Below are 25733 nucleotides of genomic sequence, written 5' to 3'. Positions count from 1 at the left end.
GTGCCCAACAATGGGAAGACACAGTCATCACCTACCAGAGGGGAAAGACAGAAGCCATTCTGGCAGGTGCTCATTAGCCTGGTGTGGGGACGTCTCCTCCATTTGAAAAAAGGAAAACTGACTTGCCAAATTACTGTTTCATTGTGTGGCATCAAAAGTATTTATTTTCTACAATTTGGGGGCTCTAGGGGATTTCAAATGTACATGGGATGAGGTTGAGATCCTCTCCCTTGGAGGAGGCATGCCCTACCCCTGTTGTGATGGGGGATCTAGGGTGAGTGACTCTTTGGATCGATAAGAACCTCAGGACAGAAAGTTGTTTTTTTTTTTTTTTTTTTTTTTGGCAATGCCAGGAAGGCACAAGAAAATACTGAACCAACTCTTATATATAAGACCAAGGTAGCAAATGCAAAGAATCACAAAGTATTTGTTGATGGATCAAGACATCCGGAGGGTGACAAAGAGAGTAAATGAGACATATCCCTGGCATGAAGTGAATATAGATTCCTGGTCCATAGCTCCATGGGTGTCCTTGATGACTTTAGCTTCCTAAAAAGCTCCTAAGATAGAACACCGCCAAGTGAGGGAAGTGGTTGGAGATGAACAAAGCACTCCAACTCAGAATACAAAGCAAGACAAAAACCCTACATTACCAGAGATAGGAAACCTCCATGACAAGAGGCTGAGGCTCCAATGGGCTAACAGCACAAAGCCAAGATGTAGAACAATACTGGAAAAAGATTTCTAAGGAAAGGGATTCTCCCAGACAGGAGATAACCAACTCCTTTGGCCCTTTCAATAGTCACAGATCTTTCTGGCCCAGCTCAAGTCATGCTCAAGTGGAATAAAATGGTACCAAGGTCATGACTCTGTCCCAGTTTCTCCATGTCTCCCAGAGCAACAGTGCAAGCTATAGATGGTGGTCACACCTCCTATTCCTTCTGATTTCTTCATGAGCTCCTTTCCCAGCAACAGTTTGTGGAGGGCAGCTGACGGGAGATCAAAGCCAGATCCAGATGGCACCACTTAGTGTTCCCACTTACAATTTCTGTGGTAAGACACACTCACTTTTCTTGCACTAACGCCATGAAATTCCTTCCTCCTTTGCTTTGTTATTTGGAGCTTACCTGTCTAGGCCAATGTACTGTCTCCTATATCCATGGTAACCTAACTCAGGTGTCATTTTAAAGGAAAGGGATAACTGTCTATCTTTTAATCTATGAGAAAGATGGTGCCCAAAAGATCTGTGCCCTATGAGAAATGGGCTCATGGTGTGGGAAGTTTTTCTGTATATGTGTTGCTTTAATTGATTAATGAATAAAGAAACTGTTTTGGCCTGTGATGGTGTAGAATAGAGCTAGGCGGGGAAAATTAAACTGAATGCCAGAAGAAAGAAGGTGTTGCCAAGGAGACATCATGTAGTCATGCCAGAGACAGATCCTGGACAGAACATTGCCAGTAAGCCACAGTCACATGGTGATACACAGATTAAGAGAAATGGGTTAAATTATGAGGTAAGAGCTAGCCAATAAGAAGATAGAGCTAGCCAGGCGGTGGTGGCACAAGCCTTTAATCCCAGCACTCGGGAGGCAGAGGCAGGCGGATCTCTGTGAGTTCAAGACCAGCCTGGTCTACAAGAGCTAGTTCCAGGACAGGCTCCAAAACCACAGAGAAACCCAGTCTCGAAAAACCAAAAAAAAAAAAAAAAAAAAAAGAAGAAGAAGAAGCTAGAGCTAATAGGCCAACCACTGATTTAATTAATATAGTTTCTGAGTGGTTATTTCTGGTCAGCTGGGAACAAACAAGCAGCCTCCTACAACAGGCTCATATTACCATGAAGCTGAACTTACCATAAGCAAAAAGTAACCACCTTGTTTTGTCACTACCTTGGTTAATGACATCATCAAGATGGCAATGACTATGAGAGCTCACTGTCACTCTGGTTAATGCACCACAGGTATGAACAAAAGAGTGACACCCAACTTCACAGCACCACCAAACCCTCAGAAGACAGCCTCACTTTTACAATTCCTTGCACCTCAGGCTTTCAGTTACGTGCTCCCATCTTTTTCTCCCAAAATTTCCCTTTTTGGTTTGTACATTACTGGGTACCTGCTAGGATTATGGAAGTAGGGGACCTAGAGGAGACTGCAATATGGGCTGAACTACCCAAGTGCTTAGGTCAATGCCTTTTATGTCAGACTAAGGAGGTAACGCCAGACCTCTATGTTGTTGTTGTGCTGGGATCACAGGCATGTGCTACCACATTTGGCTTCCATGGTCAATCTTTTCCTTTGTTTTGCTTTTATCTATGCCTGTATATTAAAGTGTGGGTTTTTAAAGGCTTTATGTGTTCTGATGATGTCTGTAAAATACAGACGACAGCAATACACTTTCCATGAAGAGCTGTGAACCATGTCCTGCAGTGACACACACTCTGCATTACTTATCATTATTTAAAGGTACCAGCCTGGAGAGTGGCACGCCCCTGTAACACCACACTCTGGAGCATCAGGCAGGAAGACCTAGAACTCGGTTCAACGCTAGTCTGACTATATAGCAAGACTTTGTCTCAGAACAAAAGGAAAAAATACATTTGTCATGAAAGCTTCATTTGCTAATAACTCATTTTCCTACTTGTAGTTAAGACATATTAGGAAAAACCTTTGAAAAAGACATACACCAGCTTGGCAAGCATAATGTCAGCACCAAGAAAATAAGCTGTTAGCCAAAGAGTCTAAAAATTAACAAAAAAGTGAAATGCAAAGGATGCATTAGCTGTACCTTGTACAGGAATTTCTCCGTAGTTTGATCTCTTATCCGACAGGGATGTCAGAGGCTTGGGGGTTGAGATTGGTCCACTTATGGAATGTCTCTGAAATAAAAGCAGCTATGTTAAATCTAGTACTGAGACTCACAGAGAAAACAAACGCTTCAGAGAGTAGATGTCAGTTACAAACAATGCATAACTCCTTTGATATAAACATACACTGTGTGGTCAATACTCTTAAAAAAAATAAACTTGGGAGCTGGAGAGATGGCTCAGCAGTTAAGAACACTGACTGCTCTTCCAGAGGACCCGGGTTCAATTCCCTGCAAACATATGGCAGCTCACAACTGTCTCCAACTCCAGTTCCAGGGGATCTGACACCCTCACACAAACATGAAAGCAAAACATGATTGCATATAAAATGAACAAATTAGATAATAAAATAAAATTAAAAATTAAACTAATCATTTTTTAAAGTAAATAAACTTATAAGAAAAATGTATATTCTTATACAGTTTTAACAGTCAGCACCCTCTTCACTTGATTTCCTTATACTTCTGTATTAAGGCATCACAACCAGAATGCAGACAGTCAAGATGCAGGACACTTGCTCCCCACAAAGATGTTTCCCTGGGGCCTTTTATAGTTACGCATACCACTGACCCTGAAAGCCTCTGGCACTCGGAATATAATTTAATTCCTTTGTTTAAAGAGATTCTTGAACTACCATATGCCAATGTGCTAAACACAAAATTAGGTTCCAAACCAAAATATGGATGTGTTTCTATTGTGGTTTTATTGGTTTTTCTTGTCCTGGTTCCAAACAGACCTCAACTATGTCTCCCACTTGATAATTTGACAACTGTCCCAGTTCAGGCTGTAGTCTTTAACTCAGAACTCCTGCCAACAGCAATATAAGGAGTTTCCTTATGCCCTGATGTAGACACACACAGCAGCCTAAAATACCCACCACTACTGCTCTAACCCATAATATACAGAACAGGCCACCCACCCTTCTTCCTTGTGCTTCCGTTTCCTTGGCTTTTCTCCAGCTCGCTCTCTCTCTCTCTCTCTCTCTCTCTCTCTCTCTCTCTCTCTCTCTCTCTCACACACACACACACACACACTCTCTCTCTCTCTCACACACACACACACTCTCTCTCTCTCACACACACACACACACACCCCTAAAGACAGAATCTCACTATGTAACCCTGGCTGTCCTGGAACTTGCTATGTAGACCAAGCTGCTCTCAGACTCAAAGAGATCCACCTGCCTCTGCCTCCACACCCCAACCCTCAGCCATTTTTTTAAAAAAATCTAACTAACTTCTAGCTACTTATTTCATTCTCCCAAAAGACCTATGCAACAGTACAGCTTTGCTACATCTTTACATCATTAACCTTTAATTTTAGCCATAAGGACTAATAGCTTACTGTGAATTTCATTTTCATTTCCTTGATGACTAATGATGCTGAACTCCTTCTTCTATGCTTTCATATAAATTGTTTGCCCCTTATTACATGCTGTTTTCAAGTTATCACATGCAAGTCTTCTGTAAGACAAGTAAATACTGTGAATATATTCTCCTATATAAAATATGCCTTTGCGTTCAAATTTTAAAAATCCTGATGTTCAAGTATCAGTTGCTTTTATGACTCATTTGTGTGTGTGTGTCCTAAAGAAGAAGCCTTTGTGTGCTCAAAGAACACAAAGATTTTCACTAATGTTCCTGCCTTTAAGCTTTATATTATATACCGTTATATATAGTTTGGGTCTACTGGTCAACCTCAATATTTCATACTCAGAATCTATACCTACCCTCATACTATATAATCCTGACAGTATTATCCTATGTTCATCTAGTTACTCAGAATCCCGTGTAGACAACTCCTGCCCTCATACTAAATAATCCTGACAGTATTATCCTATGTTATCTAGTTACTCAGAATCCCGTGTAGACAACTCCTGCCATCATACTAAATAATCCTGACATTTGTGCTGAAAATCAGCTCGTCTACCCCAGGACTCTATCCACTTTCTGATTTCTCTTCAGTGAAACATAATGTTTGTGTCATGCAGTAAATGTTGAAATCAAGCACTCCAAGTCTTCAAATGTTTTACATATTCAAATCCCTTTGCATTTCCATATAAATACAAAAGCACCTTTTATTTTGTTGGATTCTACTAAAGTCTGTAAGACCATTCTGGCAGGAAAATAACCTACTGCATTACTGATGTACGCCGCATGACAAAGTATCCCCATACTTTCCAGTGACTTTAAACAATAAACATTTATGATCTCATGATTTCTATGGGTCCAAAAGCTTAGCTGGATAATTGTAGCTCCAGGTCTTCGGTGAGAAGACAAATCAAGCTATCACAGGTTATCACAAAGACAGGTAGGAGGAAGGTGTAGGGTCTCTTTGATGGTGAGTCTCAGAGTGGCTGCTAAGCTTACTTCCATGGTCCTCCACAAGACCAAGCTCAGCACAAGGCAACTACAGAGGGCTCCCTCAGAGTGAGTGAACCTGAGAAGCGCACTCACAGCAAAATCCAATCGTTCTGTGACTTTCTCTCGGAAGCACCACTGCACACTTCTGCTATTAGAAACAAATCACCAAGTCAGCCAACACTCAACAAGAGCAAAGAACACGAACGCTAACTACCAGCAGATGAGCTCATTGCAAGAGTTTATAGACTGCCTACAGTACTGCTGCTTCCAGCTCTGCTAATCCTTTTGGAAGGTACCTTTGAGGTCTTTTGGGCAGACGTAGAGTATTCAGACTCAAAAGCTGTCTCGGTGTACTCTATTCCCTATCTGTTCAAGGAAATTTCTTCATGGTGGCTGATACGAACTCACATTATTCCCTACCCTACGTAAACTACTGAAAGTGTCTGAGAAGTCCCCGCAATTGCTGCTGAAGACTTCTTCCAGGCAGGCCTTCTAGAGCTTCCACCATACAGCTAGGCAGCCAGCCTCAGGCAAAGATTCAAAAGGATACCCATGGGAATGTCTGGACCCTCTCTGTAGTTTCCTCTTCCCAGGGACTCTGCCCTGAAAATTCTAGCGGTCTCATTTTCTATGAATGTTGGCTTATAACCTTAGATACAACTGGTCTGTCCTCTCTGTCCTAAATTAGTTCATCCTCCCTAAACCTCCACCTCGAAACTGCCTCCGGGCAAACAATGTGAGCCACACCAGGGCTTCCCTCATCTGCTGGGAATTTTTTCACGGACCACAGCAGTGCAATGTCTGAAAACCACTGTTTCCTAGCTTTTGTCCAGCTTTCCATTTGTTTGTGACAACTCTTGCTATTTCACATGACAAGAATTATTCCTGCCCATGGAGTGTTTTAAAATGGAATGCTGTCCCAGAGATTCCATTCGCAAAGACAATGTCTAGGAATGTGTTTCTAAACTCTTTATGCAGTTTTCTGTGCAGCTAGGCTTGAGAGACACTGGACAGACTAACTACGTATTAAAGAGCATTATAATGAGTTTTGTTGCTAGCTAAAGGTATTTTTAATCTTCCTATCTTCAAAAAGATGTTACAAAATCTTAGACATGAAATATAACAGATAAATGCTAGAGAAGCTTTGTCTTATTCATCTTATTTGAGGTTTTGTTTTACTTGGCATCTTGCTTTGTACCTTTAGGTTTTCTTTTAAAAGTCTGATTAATAGAGAACATCTAAAAAGCATTAAATCTGCAGCCAAACCATGGTGCTTCCTTACTTTTCAAATGCCAAGCCACTGTCTGAGAAACTTCACTTATCCTAGACTTTAAAAGTCCACTCTCAAATCACAGGGTCAATCATTAACCCAATATAGAAGTCAAAAAAATAAAATGCCCCAAGCTCTCAATTTTAAGGTAAATGGCAGCCCTGGCTATCCTTATCACAGAATACTAGTTCAGGGGCTATTTTTCCTGTGGCTACTCTCACCCATGTTAAAGTGGCTATAGAAATGGCATAACAAGAGGGTCTCTTGAGCTCCACAGAGAAAAGCCTTCTGCCTTATTCCTGGCTCTATTCCCAACAACGAAAAAGAATAGCAACTCTGAAAGTCATTTACAGTAGATCAGCAATGCCATGTCCTTGAGCTCAACTGTGACAAATGGCCTCCAATTAACAACTCTTTTCTCCACTCATGCCTTGTGTAGATCCACATTTAACTACTGTTGGATGTACACTTGAGTTCAGGTGTCCAAGGAGGCCCGGAAAGGTGTCAGATCCACCCCTGAAGCTGGAGTTACAGGTTACTGTGAGCTGTCTCACACGAGTGCTGGGGACTGAACTCAGGATCTCCACAAGAGCACTAAGCGCTCTGAAGTGCTCAGCCATCTCTCCAGCCATTAAGTCTGCAAAGTTTTGAAGTGATCTGTTAGAAAGCAAAAGATAAAATATGCCAGCTACACAGTCCCTCAGACATCAGTGTTTTCCAGAAGAGCGTCACAATTTATAAACTGCCTCCGTTAAGGCTACTGGTGGTATTTTACCAAGCGAACCTTACCACTCCCTCTTCTGAAGCAGTCCATTCACCACCATGCACGACTGGAAAAGATGATCTAATGTGCAACTCAACCTTTCTGAGCCTTCGATAATCCTGGGCGCTCACCTGCATGGGGGAAACAGCAGCTGCAGGAGGGGTTTTCATGGGACTTGGACTCAGGGGCGTTCGAGGAATTGCAGCTGCAGCAGCATTTGGCACTACAAAAATAGTAAATGAGAAAGTTAATAATAAACTTATCACGGTGCAGGGGGAGTTTCCTACTCATCTCCATGGAAGGATTCGCCTGTTAGCCAGTGCTCCTAATTTCCTGCAAACTGTATCCTGGGAACAATGCCTGACCTATGCTGAATACTCACAGGCAGAGCCTATGACACAGGTATTTCTTTTCCTACCAGACGAATGCTTTCCTAGGTCAGTACTTGATTTCTGCTATTTAATCACATGGCTAAAATACTCCATAAATCAATGAACTCTAAAGAAAGGAAACAAGAGGGATGGGGCGCAGCTCAGGGGTAGAGCACTTGTAGCATGTAGAGGCTCCATGTTCTATCCCCAGCATCATTATTTATGTATTTTTAACAAGTAGAATAAACGGCCAGACACAGCAGTGAACACCTATAATCTCAGCACTTCAGAGGTTGAGGCAGAAGAGGATAACAAGCTCAGACTAGACTGAGATACTTAGCGAGTATTCTAGGTCATCCTGGGCTGCACAGTAGGATCCTGTCTCAATAAGTAAGGCATGCGCACAGTCACATAAGACCGTCTACAGCTTTTATGAAAGACTGCAGATGTGTCTTCAGGGTCAGTGTTGTAAGAGCTACCTTATCAAGAGTCTAGCTTTGCTCTGACCCTGAAGTGCAGTACTGTGGGCTGTACAAGGTAAAAGAAGAGTAGCCCAGCGGTTACACAACCTTGATCTGCACTTCCTTCTATCATAAGATAACGACAGCATTTTAAACAAGACAGACTTTCTTGATGACAAAGAGGAGACTAGAAGCTTACTGGTTACTAACTGAAGATGGCCTGAACTAAAGTCAATGCCACTGAGAGTGAAGAAAGAGAACAGAACAAAGAAGTCCACGTTGGAAGTCAGACAGTGAGCAAAAGGGTTTAAGTCAGAGTCCTAGGTTTCTGGTCCCAGTGACTCAGTAGACCCTTGCTGACACTAGGCTTGAGAAGCGATGAAGCTGGAAAACACAGGATGCCTACACATGCTCAAGTATCAATGTCAATGAGGCACTTGGGTACACAGAATTAGGAAATTTGGAGGAAAGTTAGGAGCTAGAGTTACGTATCAGGAAGTCTGCGCATAAAGAAGATACTAGAAATCAGGAATGAGTGTGATCCATCTAGGGAGAAAAGATAGTGCTGGGCAAGGGAAGTAGGGTGCGCAGCCGAGACCAGGCTTTCTAAAGCAGTGCATCCCAACCCCTGCAGAACTTGCTTTGACTCAAGATACCTAATATGACGTATGTGACACTACATACACATGGCACTGTATGACAAACCCTATATGCAAGCTGACGAAACTACAGAATAGCAAACTATATCAGGCAACTGAATCAAGCAAACAGAGAAGCACAAGTCTTGGGAACCACAGACAAGGACTCACTTACCTTGAGATGCACTGTCAAACGACTTGATGAGGGTTTTTACTGTAGGAGTAGGCTCTGAAGAAGTTGAGGACCGTCTACTCAGTCCCATCCCTTGCCGCAAGGCTGCCAAATCTCTTTCGACAGCATTCATGTAGTTGTACACCCGGCCTCGCTCCTCCTCCTGCCTAACAAAAGACAGCGGAATGAAGACATCTGCATGTATGAGAAAATATACATTTTAAATTTCCTGATTAAAAAGCATTGAAGGGTATCAGGGTTTGGTTTTTGTTTTTATAAGTTGTACCAGTTGAACACAGCAATTGCCTGACCTAATATTCTTTGCCTGGTAAACACCAGGAAATGATGCTGAAATGCTCCTATCAGGTTATCCTAAGCAAGTTAAATAGCCATCAAGTTCCATTTTCATAAAGTGTCAGGTGAGGACATCAGTAATCAATTAGCAGTAAATCGGGAGGCAGACTGGCCGCAGCCTGACTCAACTGGGAATCTCTGGTTTTGTGCTGCCAGGAAGGCACAGCCCTTCTCAGTCACCTGGGAATTCACCAGCAGATCACAGAGGCTAACGCACTGTGCATACACATACAACGAAACAGAACCAAAAGTTCCAGTTCCCTAAGAATGATACAAAACTGTCACAGAAAGAGAATCCCTGCAAAGACTGGAAAAGCTCACTAAATTAAGACCATAAAATATTTTATTCAGCTGAGTTCTAGGCTAGTCTGGTCCACATACAGGGAATTCTAGATCAGCAAATGTTACACAATGAGACCCTATCTCAAAAAAAAAAAAAAGTAAGTAAATAAAAATCTAAGAATATTTTTAAAAATTTTATTTTCCAAATTCAAAAAATTGCTAAGAAAAATAACAGTGTCTTACATTTTTAAAAATATGTATTTAGCCAAGTGTGGCGGTGTATGCCTTTAATCCCGGCACTTATGAGGTAGAGGCAGGTGGATCTCTGCCAATTCAAAACCAGCCTGGTTTATATATAGTGAGCTACAGCCAAGACTACAGAGACCCTGTCTCAAAATAAATAGACAGATAAACAGAAATGATGTATGTATTTAACTGCTGAGAAGACAACTGTATTCTCATTTCTTCTGTATTTGATCTTCTGAGATATAAAAAATGCAGATCTCAAACAAACGTGTGTTTGGAAAAGGGGAGAATTTTTTTTTTTTTTTTTGGTTTTTCGAGACAGGAGAATATTTTAATAACCTTTTCAGTACACTAAAATTAAACAATGGGTAGTTACCAAATTTTTGCTAGGCTAGAAAAGTAACTTAGTCCTGAGCCCCTGACTGAACAGGTAGAAGGCCCTGGGTTAAATCTGCACTGCCAAAGTGGTAAGCTTAGCTGCAGACTGGAGCCATGGTGCAGCACTACAGTACTTGTTGAGCATGAATGAGGCCCCCTGTCTGAGAACCAGCACGCCAAGAAGAAAAAAGTAGCTTCAATGTGGAAAATGAAGTCATGTAAGTAAATTTCTCCTACCCTATCCACTAAAATTCGCTGGTCAATTAAATACTTTGAAAGACTTTTTATCCATCTGATTCTGCGACATCATATATTGATCATAAGAAAAATACTGGCAATACAGAGGCTTTTCAAATGCCTTAAATCATATAATACATTGGAGCCACACTTGCTAAATGATGGCATCAACATGCTCTAAGGCCAGTGAGATGGCTCAGCAGACAAATGTGTTTCCTACCAATGCTGACAACCCGAGTGTGATGCTCAAACTACACACGGTAGGAAGTGTATTCCACAAGGTGCTTTCTCATTTCCACATGTGCAGAATGGCACACACACAAAATAAAGAAATATTAATTTAAAAAAACTTTTTAAATCATCTTGCAATGGCAGATAAAGGTTCTCCACTCCCTTGAATACCTACATTTCATTAACAACAACATATACCACCAGGTGTTTTCCTCAATGGGACAGGGTCCTAATCACTTTCAAAGAAAATGTCAAAGAACAGAGTTTGAATAGCCAGTTTCTCTCCCAATCATTCTCAAATAAAAACGCTGTTCCATGAGAAGAAAGCAGCTCAAACTGGAAAGGTCACACACAGTGTCCACCTCAAGACCACCTCACACTTGGAAACACAGTGTTAAGCAGAAGTGCCTGCCACACTTCCCATTTTGTAACACGGAAGGTTGAAAATCAGGCCCTCCAAGACTGGATTTGGTAAAAGTAACACTTTCCCCTTTAAGAAGGATATTTTGAGTGAAACCCCACACTTTTCATTTAGGTAGTTTTGTACTTTAAAACATCACTCTGATAATCACTGCTTGTAAGATGCTATCTCTTCCTTTTTCAATAGTGGGGGGGGGGCGCTGGGGGTGGGGCCACAGAGGCCAGAAAAGAGCAACATGTCCCCTCAATTGGAGTCACCTGATAAGGGGGCTGGACCCAAACTCAGATCTGGGAAGAGAAGAAGTTCTCTTAACCATTTAGTTACCTCTCCAGCCCCAAGATGCTGCCTCTTTTAACAGGCATTTCTCTAAAATATAAAGACTAATAAACTTTCAGGATCCAGTGGAAAGATCCTTCAAGAACTGAATCTTAGGGCTAGGTGATAGAGCACTTGCCTGGCATGTGTAAGGCCTTAAATTAATCCACCGCACGACGGAAGGATGGATGAATGAGTGGGTGGGTCATGGGTGGGCCGTGAGTGGGTGGACAGATGGGTGGATGGACAGGCAGAACCAAGTTCAATCACTCAGGGTTAACTATCAAATGAGCCATTTCTAATAAACTATTTATTTAATAATATACAGAGAAAAGAGTAATGCCAGCTTTATACCAATGAAGATTCATTAAGCTTCATTCCAAGTTCTGCCCAAGGATGCCAATAAAAAACACTTAGCAACACATTAGAACTAAGCACTAATTAAATAAAAGCCTTTCAAAGATATATTGCCTTTCCCTATGCCTAATTAATAATTATTTAAAGTGAAGTAAAATCAAATCTTAATAATAACATCAAACACATAAATTCTCTCCCCCACTCAGGTGGAGTCTCACTGTGGAACTGAGCATGTCATACGGGTCTAATCAGCCCATGCCCAACATAACTGTGGTCTCGGGCAGTTGGTATCTTTTATTTTTCGGTATGCTGTGACTCACCATAGCCGTCAAGGCATGACGGTCAGCTTAACGTGTAGCTGGACTTCCTATTCAAGTGTCATTCATCCTCATAATTACCCTCATAGCATATTAATTAATGGGTCCGGGACATATATACAAGCCGTTCTAACTATGCAAATGCTTTGTACCTCTTGTCAAGCCTCCAAGGGCATACTTTTCATGTTAGATAGACATAAATTCAACTCCACAAAACTCTAGAAACAAGGTAATCCTAACCGGGCTCTCGCACATTCGAGTAATCACGCAAATATAGCTTAAAATTTAGTATTGACAAAAAAAAAAAATTAATACCAAAAAACAACTCCAACACCCCAAAATTTTCAAGTACAATTCCAGTACTGATTTTTTTTGCTGTTAATGTAGCTTATTGAAAGCAAAGCACTGAAAATGCTTAGATGGATGCAAGCATCCCATAAACATCAAAAGGTTTGGTCCTGGCCTTATAATTAGTTGGAGGCAGAATTACACATGCAAACATCCATAAACCAGTGTAGAATCCCACAGAGTTCAGCCTAACTCTTAGGAGAGGGCATCAAGTACATACAATAGCTAAAGACGCCTTGCCTAGCCACGCCCCCACGGGACTCAGCAGTGATAAAAATTAAGCAATGAACGAAAGTTTGACTAAGCCATGCCTCTCTAAGGGTTGGTAAATTTCATGCCAGCCACCGCGGTCATACGATTAACCCAAACTAATTATTACCGGCGTAAAATATGTCACTGGAAATACTAAAAATAGAATAAAAATCCATCCAATATGTGAAAATTCATCGCTGGACCTAAGACCAATGACAAAAGTAATTCTAATTAACCTTATGCACGACAGCTAAGATCCAAACTGGGATTAGATACCCCACTATGCTTAGCCCTAAACTTCAATAATTTAGAAACAAAATTATTTGCCTGAGAACTACTGGCCACAGCTTAAAACTCAAAGGACTTGGCGGTACTTTATATCCATCTAGAGGAGCCTGTTCTATAATCGATAAACCCCGCTATACCTCACCACCCCTTGCTAATACAGCCTATATACCGCCATCTTCAGCAAACCCTAAAAAGGAACAAAAGCAAGAGAATCACCATAAAAACGTTAGGTCAAGATGTAGCCAATGAGGTGGGAAGCAATGGGCTATATTTTCTTTCTAAGAACATTACGCTACCCTTTATGAAACTAAAGGACAAAGGAGGATTTAGTAGTAAATTAAGAATAGAGAGCTTAATTGAATAGAGCAATGAAGTACGCACACACCGCTCAAACTAAATAAACGAAAACTATACATAATTAAATCAAACTTTTATGAGAGGAGATAAGTCGTAACAAGGTAAGCATACTGGAAAATGTGCTTGGAATAACCATAATGTAGCTTAACAAAAGCATCTGGCCTACACCCAGAAGACTCCACAACCAATGGACGTTATGAACTAAATCTAGCCCTAACATATTCTAAATATAACTATTGGTAACAATAAAACAAAACATTTGACAAAAGAAAGTATTGGAGAAAGAAATCTGTCTTAGGAGCAATAGAGAAAGTACCGCAAGGGAAAGATGAAAGAATAATTAAAAGTAAATAAAAGCAAAGATTAAACCTTGTACCTTTTGCATAATGAGTTAACTAGAAAACATCTAACTAAGAGACCTTTAGCTAGATACCCCGAAACCAAACGAGCTACCTAAGAGCAGTACAAATGAACCAACCCGTCTATGTAGCAAAATAGTGGGACGACTCCTAGGTAGAGGTGAAAAGCCTGATACAGTCATCTTTACGGATTCCCAGTGATCCCTTTGTGAGATGTGGGGGGTACTACTCTGCAGGTCACTGAAAAATGGAAATTCCGACAGTGAGTGAGGGAAAGAAACTTACACTGAACAGATCAGCTGTTTTCCCAAAACCAGTAACTCAAGTTTACTGGTCGGTCACTTTGCAGGCAGTAGTTCACTTACTCTTACAAGACTATAAATCAATTCACATTGCCCTCATTCACAGGTGAGAGAACCGAAGCACAGGGCAAGGACTGTTAACAGATCACACATCTACCAAGAGGCAGGGTCAGACCGAAGCCGACTGTGTGCTTCCAGACTGCAGTCTACAGAGAAGTACGAGTGGTGGACTGCCAGAGTCCAGACAAGACAGCACTAGCCACAGGCCCATCCCAAGACTGAGGCTAAACTGTTCGTTACTGAAACACACAACTGGATTCTCAGAACATACTTGCGTGACTTTATTTCCTCCAATTCTTTTGTGAGTTTCTCATTTTTTTCTTGTGCCTCATGTAACCGTCGCTTTAGGTCACCAATCTCTTCTTGGGCTTCGGACTTGATATCATTTGCAATTACCACTGCAGTCTGGAGATCAGCCTGAAACTGCCGCCATTCTGCAGATTCTTCCTACATTAAAAGATTAATTTTTATTTCCAAAAAGGAGTAATGGAGATTTATTTAAAAGCAGTAAAATTTGTTAATGATTAGTTTGCCCTCGCGAGTCATATTCTTGAATGATGAGTTTTTTTAATCCCAAGAGTGCTGTTATTTTAACAGACAAAGTAGCTCTTTTCAGTGAATTTGTTCTAAATGAAGGGAAGACTTGCCATCTGGTCTTCCTACTGAGCCATCAAGTATTCAGAGTACTCAATAAATATTAATGAGAAAAAATGTTAGACTTCCCTTCCTCATGCAAATTTCAAAGCAAGTCTTATAAAAATAAAGAACATTAAAAACTTAGAGTTTTACCTCTGAACTCTTAAGAAGGTATATAAACTGTATTATGATGGTACATAAATGGTATGTTAAAGTGCGTAAAGGCATGTGAAAGTACCTAAGTGGTTTGTGAAGGTATATAAATGGTATCTGAGCCATACAGTGAAAATCTATAAATACTCTGACATCAAAAACCAGCAGGAAAAAAAAAAAAAAAACTAAAGTAAAGGAAAAGGAAGAGGAAGCCAGAAGAAAAACTGAACTCAATATAGGCAGACACAATCATACAAAGAAAGAGACTGTAAGGAACCGAGTGGTCTGCCGCTTCCCACAGACAAGAAGGATGCGGGTGTGGCTCGGCAGAGAAGTCTCCCCGGGGGCTTCACTTCCCCCAGAGCCACAGCTGGGCCTTGCATGAGCCCTCTCAACCTCAAAGCAATTTTCTAATACCACGAAAGCAGCCAGAACAACTGCGTCAGAACTCGAGGTCTATGATTAGCACTCTCTCCCTCCACATCCTAGCAGCCTGGGTGCTGGCAGCTAACCCAACCCAGAGAATGCAGAAATCTTACACAGAAACAGCCTTGTTTGTGATTTTAAAATCAAAAGTTAATAAATTTTCTTTTCAAAATGTAATACCTTCCCATGCTACATCTCCCTAAAATCACTACCCATAAATCACTAGCACATCAGTACTGGCAGCACATGAAGATCCGTCCTACCCGGAGTCTCCTGTGGAGGGTCTTGATTTCTCTTTCCATGTCGTGCTTTTGGTCTTGGAGCTTTTTAACAGTATCTGAAAAGACCACAAAGATTAAATATTTCTCCTTAGACCTCAAGTTCTTAATGATATTACATGTTCCAAAGAAATGATATAAAAGAGGTGCTAAAATATGACCATCAAAAGTTTTCCTGAGCTAAGACTTATCTGCCTTTCATCACAGGACTTGAAAGCATGAAAAAATATTCAATCCAAGATCACAGTTTCTGCTTCACTTCCTAAGTAAACTGAAAGCAATTGTTATAAACATACATACTATTGGCACAGAGTCAATCAAAATAGCACTGACTGCTATTAAAATGTAAACTTTTAATCAGAGAAGTTACCACTCTAACCATGTAAGCATTATTCCCTTTAAACACTAGAAAAAAATTCAAGAAAAGTGAAATCAGTAAAATTATTTATACAACTAATTTGTAATATCCAAAGAGCTACCAATTAGTCTATGGACTAGTACCAGTAAATACAATAGGAAATCACATACTGTTTGGTTGGAAGGAAACATTGCCTTAAAAGTCATGCACAAAGAAAAATCTCTCAGGCGGGCACCATGCTGTAACTGTCCCTCTGGACAGCTGTCACACTCGGAACTCTGACAGCTCAGGAATAAGTCACTTCTCGGTTATGCACCAGAAAGGGCTCTTACGTACGATGATAATCCTTTATTAAGATTTTGCCTATTGATGTTACAGTTCCCTCTCCACTCTCATCCATATTCTTTCTCCTCCCGCCACATACACATAAAATAAAAGTAAATCCAGGGCCTCATGTATGTCACACATATGTTTTCAGCCACTGAGCTACATTCCAGCCATGATTTATATATATGGAACTCACCCTGTAGACCAGGCTGGCCTCAAACTCAGAGATCTGCCTGTCTCTGCTTCCCAAGTGCTGGGATTAAAGTGCTGGGATTAAAGGGCATGCACCACCACATTCAACTTTTTTAAAATCAGTGTGTGTGTGTGTGTGTGTGTGTGTGTGTGTGAGAGAGAGAGAGAGAGAGAGAGAGAGAGAGGGAGAGAGAGAGAGAGAGAGAGAGAGAGAATGTGTGTGTGTGTTTGTGTACTCAAGTGAGCACAGGTGTACAGGTCAGGGACACACCTTTAAGAGTTGGTTCTTCTCTTCCACCTTGGGTTGCAAAAGTGAGTTCAGATTAATCAGGCATGCATGGCAAATACTTCTGCCCAGTCACTCATAAACCCATGATATTGTTAAATGATATGAATTAACTTCAGTAATAAAATAATGGCATGAATTATTATTAAAGCACATAATATTTTCTAAAGTTGGATAAAATGAGGTAAATCAATGGAGAGGACAGAATAAAATGAGGTATGGGACAGAGGGACTGCCTATGGCAGCCAATAGCTAATGTCTCCACTAGGAAACGTTACCCCAAAATTGTCAGTAAAGTCAGGGCCCATGAAACAAAGTGTTCAAAATTTATTCATTAATCAACTATCATCTTATATCAACCATGAATCAGGGTATTTTCTAGATAATGAAGATATAAAGAAAAAGAGACATAGTTTCCACGTTCTTAGAGATTTAAAAAAAAGTTATGACTGCACTGAACTAGCAAAGCAGGATGATATTGTGGTCAAAGGATTCAACTAGAGGCTGCCTCACGTGAAAGTTACAAGCTACTTCAGACCTCCTCGAACCTGGACAGTGAGGGCTGGACAGGCCTCCCAGTCCAATCACGGCAAAGTGAACATGACGAGTGAACAAGTCATGGCCCGGTTCCCTGCTGACAGAAACAAAGGTGATGAAACCAGCAGGGAAGCCGGCTCCTTGTCAACTCCCAGGGAGTGAATGCAGACACCCGGACACAGACAGCAGCTGAGGACACTGGGGAGTCTGCTTTTCTGTATACTAGGTCCACTGATGGACAGAGTTGTTTGTTGTTTCGTTTTGATTCCAGGGTGCCTCCCCATTTAGTCCCTGTTGGCCTGCAACTTGCTACGAGACTAGACTGGCCTTGAACTCACGGAGTTACCTGCACAAGATATTTTATAAGAAAAACAGTGAAACAAAACAAAATTCTCTTTGAATTGGCTAAAAAAAAATGTTTTCCCGGGGCTAAAGAATTGGGTCAATGGTTAAGAACACTGGCTATTCTTCCAAATGACAGAGGTTCAATTCCCAGCACCCACATGGCACCTCACAACTGTCTGTAACTCCAGCTCCAGGGTATCCGAAACACATCCACACAGGCAAAACACTCATATACAAACTAAATTCAATTTAAAAAAACTTGTTTTCCTTTTTTTCTGGTCACAGAGGACATCATCAGACACAATTCACAGGACAGCCGACCGCAGGCCAGCTCACCTTTGGCACCTGCCGTCACGATTCTTGCAGCCCACTAAACTCCCACGCAGTCTAATTTCACCAACCCCTTTTGTTCTGGTCCTTTCTCCACCGACCTCTATATTCGTGTCCACAGATGGCACACAGTCCTTCTTAACGAGGCATCTGCTGCAGCTGGTACTACACATGAATTACTGCCCTGCCATTATTCCTTTTAAATGGAAGGAAAGCTGCCAGAGGACATGTTCAGACATCATAAACTGTACGAAACGGGTCTTCAGGGATATAATTTAAACTTTATGATCATGTTTGTACTTTTCCTCTGAGATAAAAAATTAAGAAATGGCAACAAGCTTTTCCTTCCCGATATCGGAGGAGTGTCTATTTAAGTTCTTTTTATAGACTCCTGCCACTTAGCACAATCGGGGGTCACAGGAGAAGGAAGCATCCCCCCACTCGGGAACCTTCAAATGTGCTCCCTTCCTCTCCAGCTTTCCTAACATGAACGACACTGCCATCTACTGTCTTCAATTCAAATTCCACCAAAAACTATTATCTCCTTGTTTTTAAACTACAGATTAAACCTCTATTTTTTTTTTTTTTTTTTGTTTTGTTTTTTGTTTTTTCGAGACAGGGTTTCTCTGTGGCTTTGGAGCCTGTCCTGGAACTAGCTCTGTAGACCAGGCTGGTCTCGAACTCACAGAGATCCACCTGCCTCTGCCTCGCAAGTGCTGGGATTAAAGGCGTGCGCCACCATCGCCCGGCTTAAACCTCTATTTTTACAGTGCTATTTTTGTTCAAGAAATCAGATAAATTGCTGCTGCATTATTATTCCATCTAACTTTGTTCTGAGCAGTTCTGTGCACTGCCCTTCCTGTTTAGTAATGGCTCCATAATTGTCTCGCCACCAGTGACCTGTTGCCCCTGACAAATCAAGAGTAATCCATGCTAGCTCTGGTTCCATGCCCACCAATCATGCAGATGTTACCAGGCATTACCATGGGCCCAGGCTCAGGCTACGGTACTCTCAAGAACTTATTAAAATCAACAACATCCATAACAACCTTCCTAGCCTCCAAAGCCCAGGAAGCTCTCTGGGTGCCATCAGCTGCTTCCATCTGGTCCAGCATTTCCCAGTGAATAACTAAATGCGATTTTCAGAGGAAAGGAAAGTCAAGAGCAAAATAATCTGTGAAGAGACCTGGGAGCTGTGCACAGATCCTGAAAGACACAACGACCTCCAAATGAACTTTATGTGGTTTTACTCCACTTTTAAAATTTGCTCAAGTCTTCATTCTCCCCAACTCCAAAAAAAAAAAAAGTAAGATTTTTTTTCTTAATTCTCAAAGTAAGATATGTTCACAATAAAAAAAAAAACAGAAATTGAAACAAAATAAGATTACCTTTATTTGCATTTGACTTACATCTTTCTAGACTTCATATGAATATTATCATTTTGGTTTGGTTTTGTTTGAACTTGGTCCTGCTGTGTTGCCCAGGCAGGCCTTAAATTCCTGCAGCGGCAAGATGTTCTTCCTGTTTCTGGACTAGAGATGTACCACCACACTTGGCTAGTTTTCTCTTTTTTAAGCACAATAAAATTATGTTTGTACTGCTTCACAAGCCTGTAGTAAATAATGGAATCCACTATCAGCAAAGCCAGATGTGCAGCACCAGCTAGATGGCCCCAGAGCAAGAGCCAGATGTGCAGTACCAGCTAGATGGCCCCAGAGAAAGAGCCAGATGTGCAGCACCAGCTAGATTGCCCCAGAGTATTCCATCAATGGAACATATCAGAACTAGCTTTTAAAATCTACTAATGAAGTTAACATAGTTCCAACTTTTTCTTAAAATACAGCAAATGTCTTTACAAAGTTGTTCAGAAATTACTTGGAGAAAAGTTCCAAAAGTAGAAATGATGACGGAACACTTACAAAAAGCAACATGAGCTAATTCAGGTTATACTAGAACATGACTTGTTAAGTTTTTTGGGTTTTGTTTTTCTGCTTTTTTGAAAAATTACTAATTTACTTATGGCTTGATAGAGTATAATGAAATCAGCAGTTTTAAAAAGAACACTGTTGTGTCTGGCTATCATTTCCACATTACGTTTGAAACTTTAAGTGGTTCTAAACTACAGAAGTGCACTATGGCTGGTTAGATTTCATCTTCTAGCTAACAGACTCAGATCTGTCTTTTCCAGTCTCGCTAGCAAAACAGCAATGAGAACAGAGGAGACCCACACTGCGCCCATCGCTGTTTACTAGATTACAACGGGTAAGCCTGTGGGACTGGAGAGAAGGGTCAGCAGTTAAGAGCACTGGATACATTTGTAGTGGATCCAGGTTCAGTTCCCAGAACCAGCATGGTAACTTAGAACCATCTGGAACCCAGTTCCAGGGGTTTCGGCACCCGCTTCTGAACTCTTGGGGCACAAGACACATACACAGTGCACTTGCATACATGGAGGTAAACTCATGCACATAAAATATATATATCTTCAAAAACTATAATAGACTATTTCCAAATGTTGTGTTAACAAAGCAGTCCTGCAGCAAGCACCCACAAGATACCTGCAAAACTATAAAGCTGTTCCTACAGAAGGGTCCTGGAAGACAACTGCTAAATCTTTTAAGGGAGCTCTTATCAACACTCTTTTAAAAAGCTGCAGTGGTCATACTCCTTAACTGCACATAAAATCACTCCCAGTGGGGCGGTGGTGGTGCACACCTTTAATCCCAGCACTTGGGAGGCAGAGGCAGGTGGATCTCTGTGAATTCAAAGCCAGCCTGGTCTGCAGAGAGTGCCAGGACACCCTGCCGGAGGGGCGGGGAGAGGGGAAGAGGATCGCTCTCTCCTCTTGCATGCTATCAAGCTTTTTTTTTTTCCCAAATTGAATATTTTATTAACATGGTAGTTGTCTTTTTAACATGTGCACACACACTCGCACACTCAGAATGATCTGCCTGGGGAAAAAAAAAGACTAACTATGCCTAAGGGGAAAATGAAAAATAAAAATTCTTGTAGGTTTTCATTATTGTAGGCAATTTTGTCCACATCACTTACAAAGCTATTGCCAAATCTGTCCAAGGAAGCAAAGATTGAAAGGGGGCAAAATCTTGGGGAAAACTCAACAGTGGCATAGCAGAGCTCTCAATATGAGAAAGCTGACATAATGTGGACTTTTGCTGTGAATTTTCTTTGCAAAATATGGGGAGAGGTTTGTCAATGGGCAGAAAATAAGAGAAGGCGGTGTGAATAGGCTTTTGCAGTCAATATTCCTCACAGTATTGTGCAGGGTCATCAGGAAAATGCTTAGTCTTTCTCTGGAACCAGTTTCAGAACTTTTCAAATTGCAATGGTCTTACCCTCATCTCGTAAGGTAAAGTGTCAATTTTCACATTTGCTCAATGAATACTGGCATCTTGTTTTGCTCTTTACTTTCTTTTCTATGTCAAATATCTTTGTTTTGTCTTTTTCTGATTTGTATTTTCATAAACTTTTACTTCAATATATTATATATATTAAACTCCATTACTCTTTGTCTTATTCCCTTGAGACAGGGTCTCTCACAGAACCAAAGCTTGCTATTTCACTTAGTCTGGCTGGCCAGTGAGCTCTCTCAAGCACACACAGCCATGCCCATTTCTATGCGATTGCTAGAATTCAAATTCAGGCCCTCATGCTTACAGAGTAAGTTCTTTTACCCACTGTGCCAGCTCTCTGTCTCAACGAGACCCTGATGCTACTCATCATCATCATCATCACCACCACCACCATCATGTTCAGACAGGGTCTCATTATATAGCCTTGGCTGGCCTGGAACGCATTGTTTAGATCAGGCTTGTCTTGAATTCATAGAGATCACCTGCCTATGATGGGGTTAAAGGTATGTTGCACCACCACACCCAGAATAGCAGGGATGATGAAGTCCCTAGCTTTATCTGGGGTGTTCTTTTTTAATTTATTTTTTTTTTTTTTTTTTTTTGGATTTTTCGAGACAGGGTTTCTCCGTAGCTTTTTGGTTCCTGTCCTGGAACTAGCTCTTGTAGACCTGCCTCTGCCTCCCGAGTGCTGGGATTAAAGGCGTGCGCCACCACCGCCCGGCTCTATCTGGGGTGTTCTTCAGTTGATTTTCTTTAGTTGGCTGTTTCTTTTTTAAGATAATAAAATGCCCAGTAAGTCCTGTTATTTATTTATTTAAGCATTAGCAACATTTACACATTTCTTAATGACTGCAGGAATCACTCTTCTACCCACAGGCTTCTCATTCACGGCACAGCAACAGTAAAGGCTCTGCTGATGACACGCATCAACAGGAGGACTGTACTCCAACCAAGGTGCTGGGTGGTACATCCATTTTACGGTGGGGTCAAACTGATTTCTTTTCCCTCTGTATGGTCCTCTCTCCTGGACCACATGGTAGCCTGCACTTCTACTCCTTTATCCAGAAGATTCTCAGCCCAAGAGGGGTGTAGCCAGCTAAGTCGGGAGCCTCGGTACCCAGTCCTGAGTGGGCAGTTCTAGCCACACGCTCCCCTTCCACCCAAAGCTTGCTGGGAACATTACTTTGGTTCTCATTGTTCTCCTGGTCTGTAGGTTTTTCTATTCTGTTTTATTTCTCCATACCCGATACTATCTGCTTTCCATATTCCAGAAATTACTCCAAATCACTGTCTACTGGCACAAGCCAACTGTTTTCTATCTCAGTGTTAGTGTTACAAGGCTTTTATATTTCATTCATTTTCTTTTTTTGGTGGTGGTGGGGGAAAAGTGGTGATCTGAAGCCATGTTCTGAACCGGAAGTTGTGAGTTTACATCACACCTCTCCGGCTTAAATGCTAAAGCCATGGCCTAGAGCACAGAAGGCCAGGTATACTGTATGGTGCCAGTATGATCTGGGAGTCTCCTGGGACTCTAAATGTGTTGCAAATTTGAGATTATTTCATAGGTCATTAATCTCCATTTATTTTCTTCAACTGTTTTCTCCCTATACCTCATACTGCAGAATGAGCAGATTAATCCTCAACTCCACTACTCTTCATTTAGTTTGATATTTAAAGGATTGTAAGTTTTTTTTATAATACATGCTAAATCTGGAGTTGTAAAGTGTCTACTTGTCACGTTGTGTAGTTTTAATTCCCTGTAGTTTTCTACTTGTCCTTTCATTGTGAGCATGCGTCCCTCCACATTCTTGAGTTTAGGAGCTGTCGTAAATCCCTATGTATCAATTCCAGAATTTACATTGGGGTGAGAAAGTTACTCTACTTAATATGGGTTTTTCTTGGGGTCACTGGGGAGCTACTACTATTGAATACAAGGCTTATTTAGGGACTGACGAATTGTGGTGATGACTGTTAAATTATTCTACAGAAAAAATTTTGCTTTCTTAAATAAAAATTCTTTGTCATCAAATTCACATAGCATATGCTGAGTTAACTCCAAATGTGAGGATTTTCTAGAGAAAAAAATTGACTGCCATCAAACTCTAGAGATCCAACATAAAGTGTCAAATTTGTTTAGACCCTGACTATCATCTGAGAGAGAGAGAGAGAGAGAGAGAGAGAGAGAGAGCGAGGAGAGTGTGGCAGCACACACATATAATCCTAGAACTGTGGAAACTCAGAGGCAGAAATGTGAGGAGTTTGAAACTGGTCTCAGGCCAAAACCCCAAACTGCTGGTATGAAACTTTCCTAACATTCACGAGGCCCTGGGACAGATCCGTAGCATTATTTTAAAAATCACTAAGGGTTGGGAGCAAATAAAGCTATAGAGACATTTTGGTGACATCTGAAAAAAATCTAATTATAGTTACTAGTTGATAGTAGGAAACTAAGAGTAATTTTGCTAGACGTGCTCGTGAACTCTTCTTTCAGGGATCATACCTAGAAATATTTGAGAATGAAGTGTCATAGGGTGGAACTTGTTAGTAGTTCAACACACTGTGAGGACTATCAAGTGGAGGCACTAAGTACTCTTCCAATATGATACATATTCATACTTTTCATCTCAAAAAGCTGGGAAAGAAGCTATACAGATGTTTTAATTACTCAGGATTTTTAGTCATTTTCTAGTTAAATTCCTTATGTTGAAAATGATTTATAGAGTTCTGCTGCCCAAATCTTCATCATCTAACATTTTTTCTAGCTAGTGCTCAGTTACCACAAGATGTCGCTCTTCCCCTATTCAAAACTGAAAGGACTGCCTGAGAAATAGGGCAGCACTGGTTTACTGGATGGACAGGACACTGAGTGAACTGCCAGAGTTAATCTGGAAAACGTAAAACCTTCTTACATGCAAGAAGCAAAACTGCCCCGCCCCTCTCTGAAGATTTATAAGCAGCTACTGGCAGGGGGTAGACAGAGCAGTGTAGCCACGGGTGGCTTGCCTATGTGCCTATAAACAACCTGATTTTTTTTTTTTTAAAAAAATCTACCCACATTCCTATAAAAAAACCATAATAAAACTCATTGCTTCACACATTAGCTGAAAGAGGAAGACACCAGCAGGAGACAAATAGAATAATGGACGAATATGGTCAAAATATATAATATACACATAAAAAGGTCAGAATGAAACATCCTTATGTAAGAATAATATATGCTAATAAAACTTTAAAATGTGTAATAAAGAAAAGCAAAATTAAACAAATTCAAATATAAAATATAAACTCAATCTAGGGCTGGAGAGATGGCTCAGTGGTTCAGGTCGCTTGCTGTTCTTCCAGAGTCTCCAGCACCTGTGTCAGACAGTTTACAGGGGCTCTGACATCCTCCTCTGAACTCACATATGCATAGACCCACACAGAGACATGCGCACACACATACGATTTAGAAAATAAAAATGCATCTTTTAAAAAAAACCTAAATACATATGCTTTTTAAGTTTTAAGTTCTTTGACTTTCTTGTCTGTTTTTTGTTCTGCCACAGATCTGACTGCGGTAGCTGAAGATGGCTCAGAACTCTAATACATTACTATTAAGCACTGCGTCACACACGTCACTAAGATCAGACCAAAGGTTTTTTTAAGTTGGAGATGAGAAAGTTCATGTTAGTCTGTCTTAGTTAGGGTTTCTATTACTACAACAAAACACCATGACCAAAGAACAAGCTGGGGAGGAAAGGGTTTGTTTGGCTCACACTTCCAGATCATAGTCCGTCACTGGAGAAAGTCAGAACAGGAACTCAAGCAGGGCAGGAGCCTGGAGGCAGGAGCAGATGCAGAGGCCATGGAGGATACTGCTTACTGGTTTGCTTCCCCTAGCTTGCTCTGCCTGCTTTCTTAGGGAACCCAGGACCAGCAGCCCAGGGATGGCACCACTCACAACGGGCTGGGCTTTCCCTCATTGAACACTAATTGAGAAAATGCCTTACAGTTGGATCTTGTGGAAGCATTTCCTCAACTGAGGTTCCTTCCTCTCTGATGACTCAGCCTTGTGTCAAGTTGACACAGAAAACCAGCCAGAGTACACAGTCACAACATCATCTTCTCAAAAAGATCCTGTCCTGTCATTGGTTATTTCAACAGACAGGCCTGAGAATGCTTAACAAAACCTTAGTCAACCCACAGATTCAGGGTCAGCTAACCAGAGCTCAGAATTCCCAAGCTATAACCTGAAATTTTCCCACAAATGACCTGTTCTTCTTTGACAATATTTCAAATATCCCCACCAACCTATGAATAGGCCTAATGCTGTACTTGCTAATCAACGCTGTCAAGGAATAATAAACTAATAGTGTCTAAAGAAGTATTGCACACATCCAATAATCTGAAGACTTTAATGCGTCAGAAAAGACTACCCCATTGCCTCCAGCTCTGTAATGTAAAGGACAGTGTATGAAATGAGGCTGTAGCTCAGTGGTGAGAAAGTGCG

The 25733-nt window shown here is 41.1% G+C and overlaps 1 protein-coding gene across 2 annotated transcripts in view; it reads right to left on the bottom strand.

The window, feature by feature from the left end:
- The window catches only part of Specc1l (sperm antigen with calponin homology and coiled-coil domains 1 like), a 106251-nt gene that overhangs the window by 42397 nt on the left and 38121 nt on the right, over nucleotides 1-25733 (bottom strand). For both annotated transcript variants that reach the window (XM_057751045.1, XM_057751044.1), the window contains 5 exons: nucleotides 15484-15557; nucleotides 14277-14452; nucleotides 8905-9068; nucleotides 7391-7482; nucleotides 2785-2875 (listed from right to left, as the gene is read on the bottom strand). In XM_057751045.1, coding sequence (XP_057607028.1) covers nucleotides 2785-2875; nucleotides 7391-7482; nucleotides 8905-9068; nucleotides 14277-14452; nucleotides 15484-15557 — 597 coding nt within the window. The remainder of the gene's footprint in view (nucleotides 1-2784; nucleotides 2876-7390; nucleotides 7483-8904; nucleotides 9069-14276; nucleotides 14453-15483; nucleotides 15558-25733) is intronic.

Source organism: Chionomys nivalis, chromosome 19, assembly GCF_950005125.1.
Source record: "Chionomys nivalis chromosome 19, mChiNiv1.1, whole genome shotgun sequence".
Classification (NCBI taxonomy): Eukaryota; Metazoa; Chordata; class Mammalia; order Rodentia; family Cricetidae; genus Chionomys; species Chionomys nivalis.
Note: the sequence above shows the minus strand (reverse complement) of the source record. Positions and strands in the feature narration are given on the sequence as shown.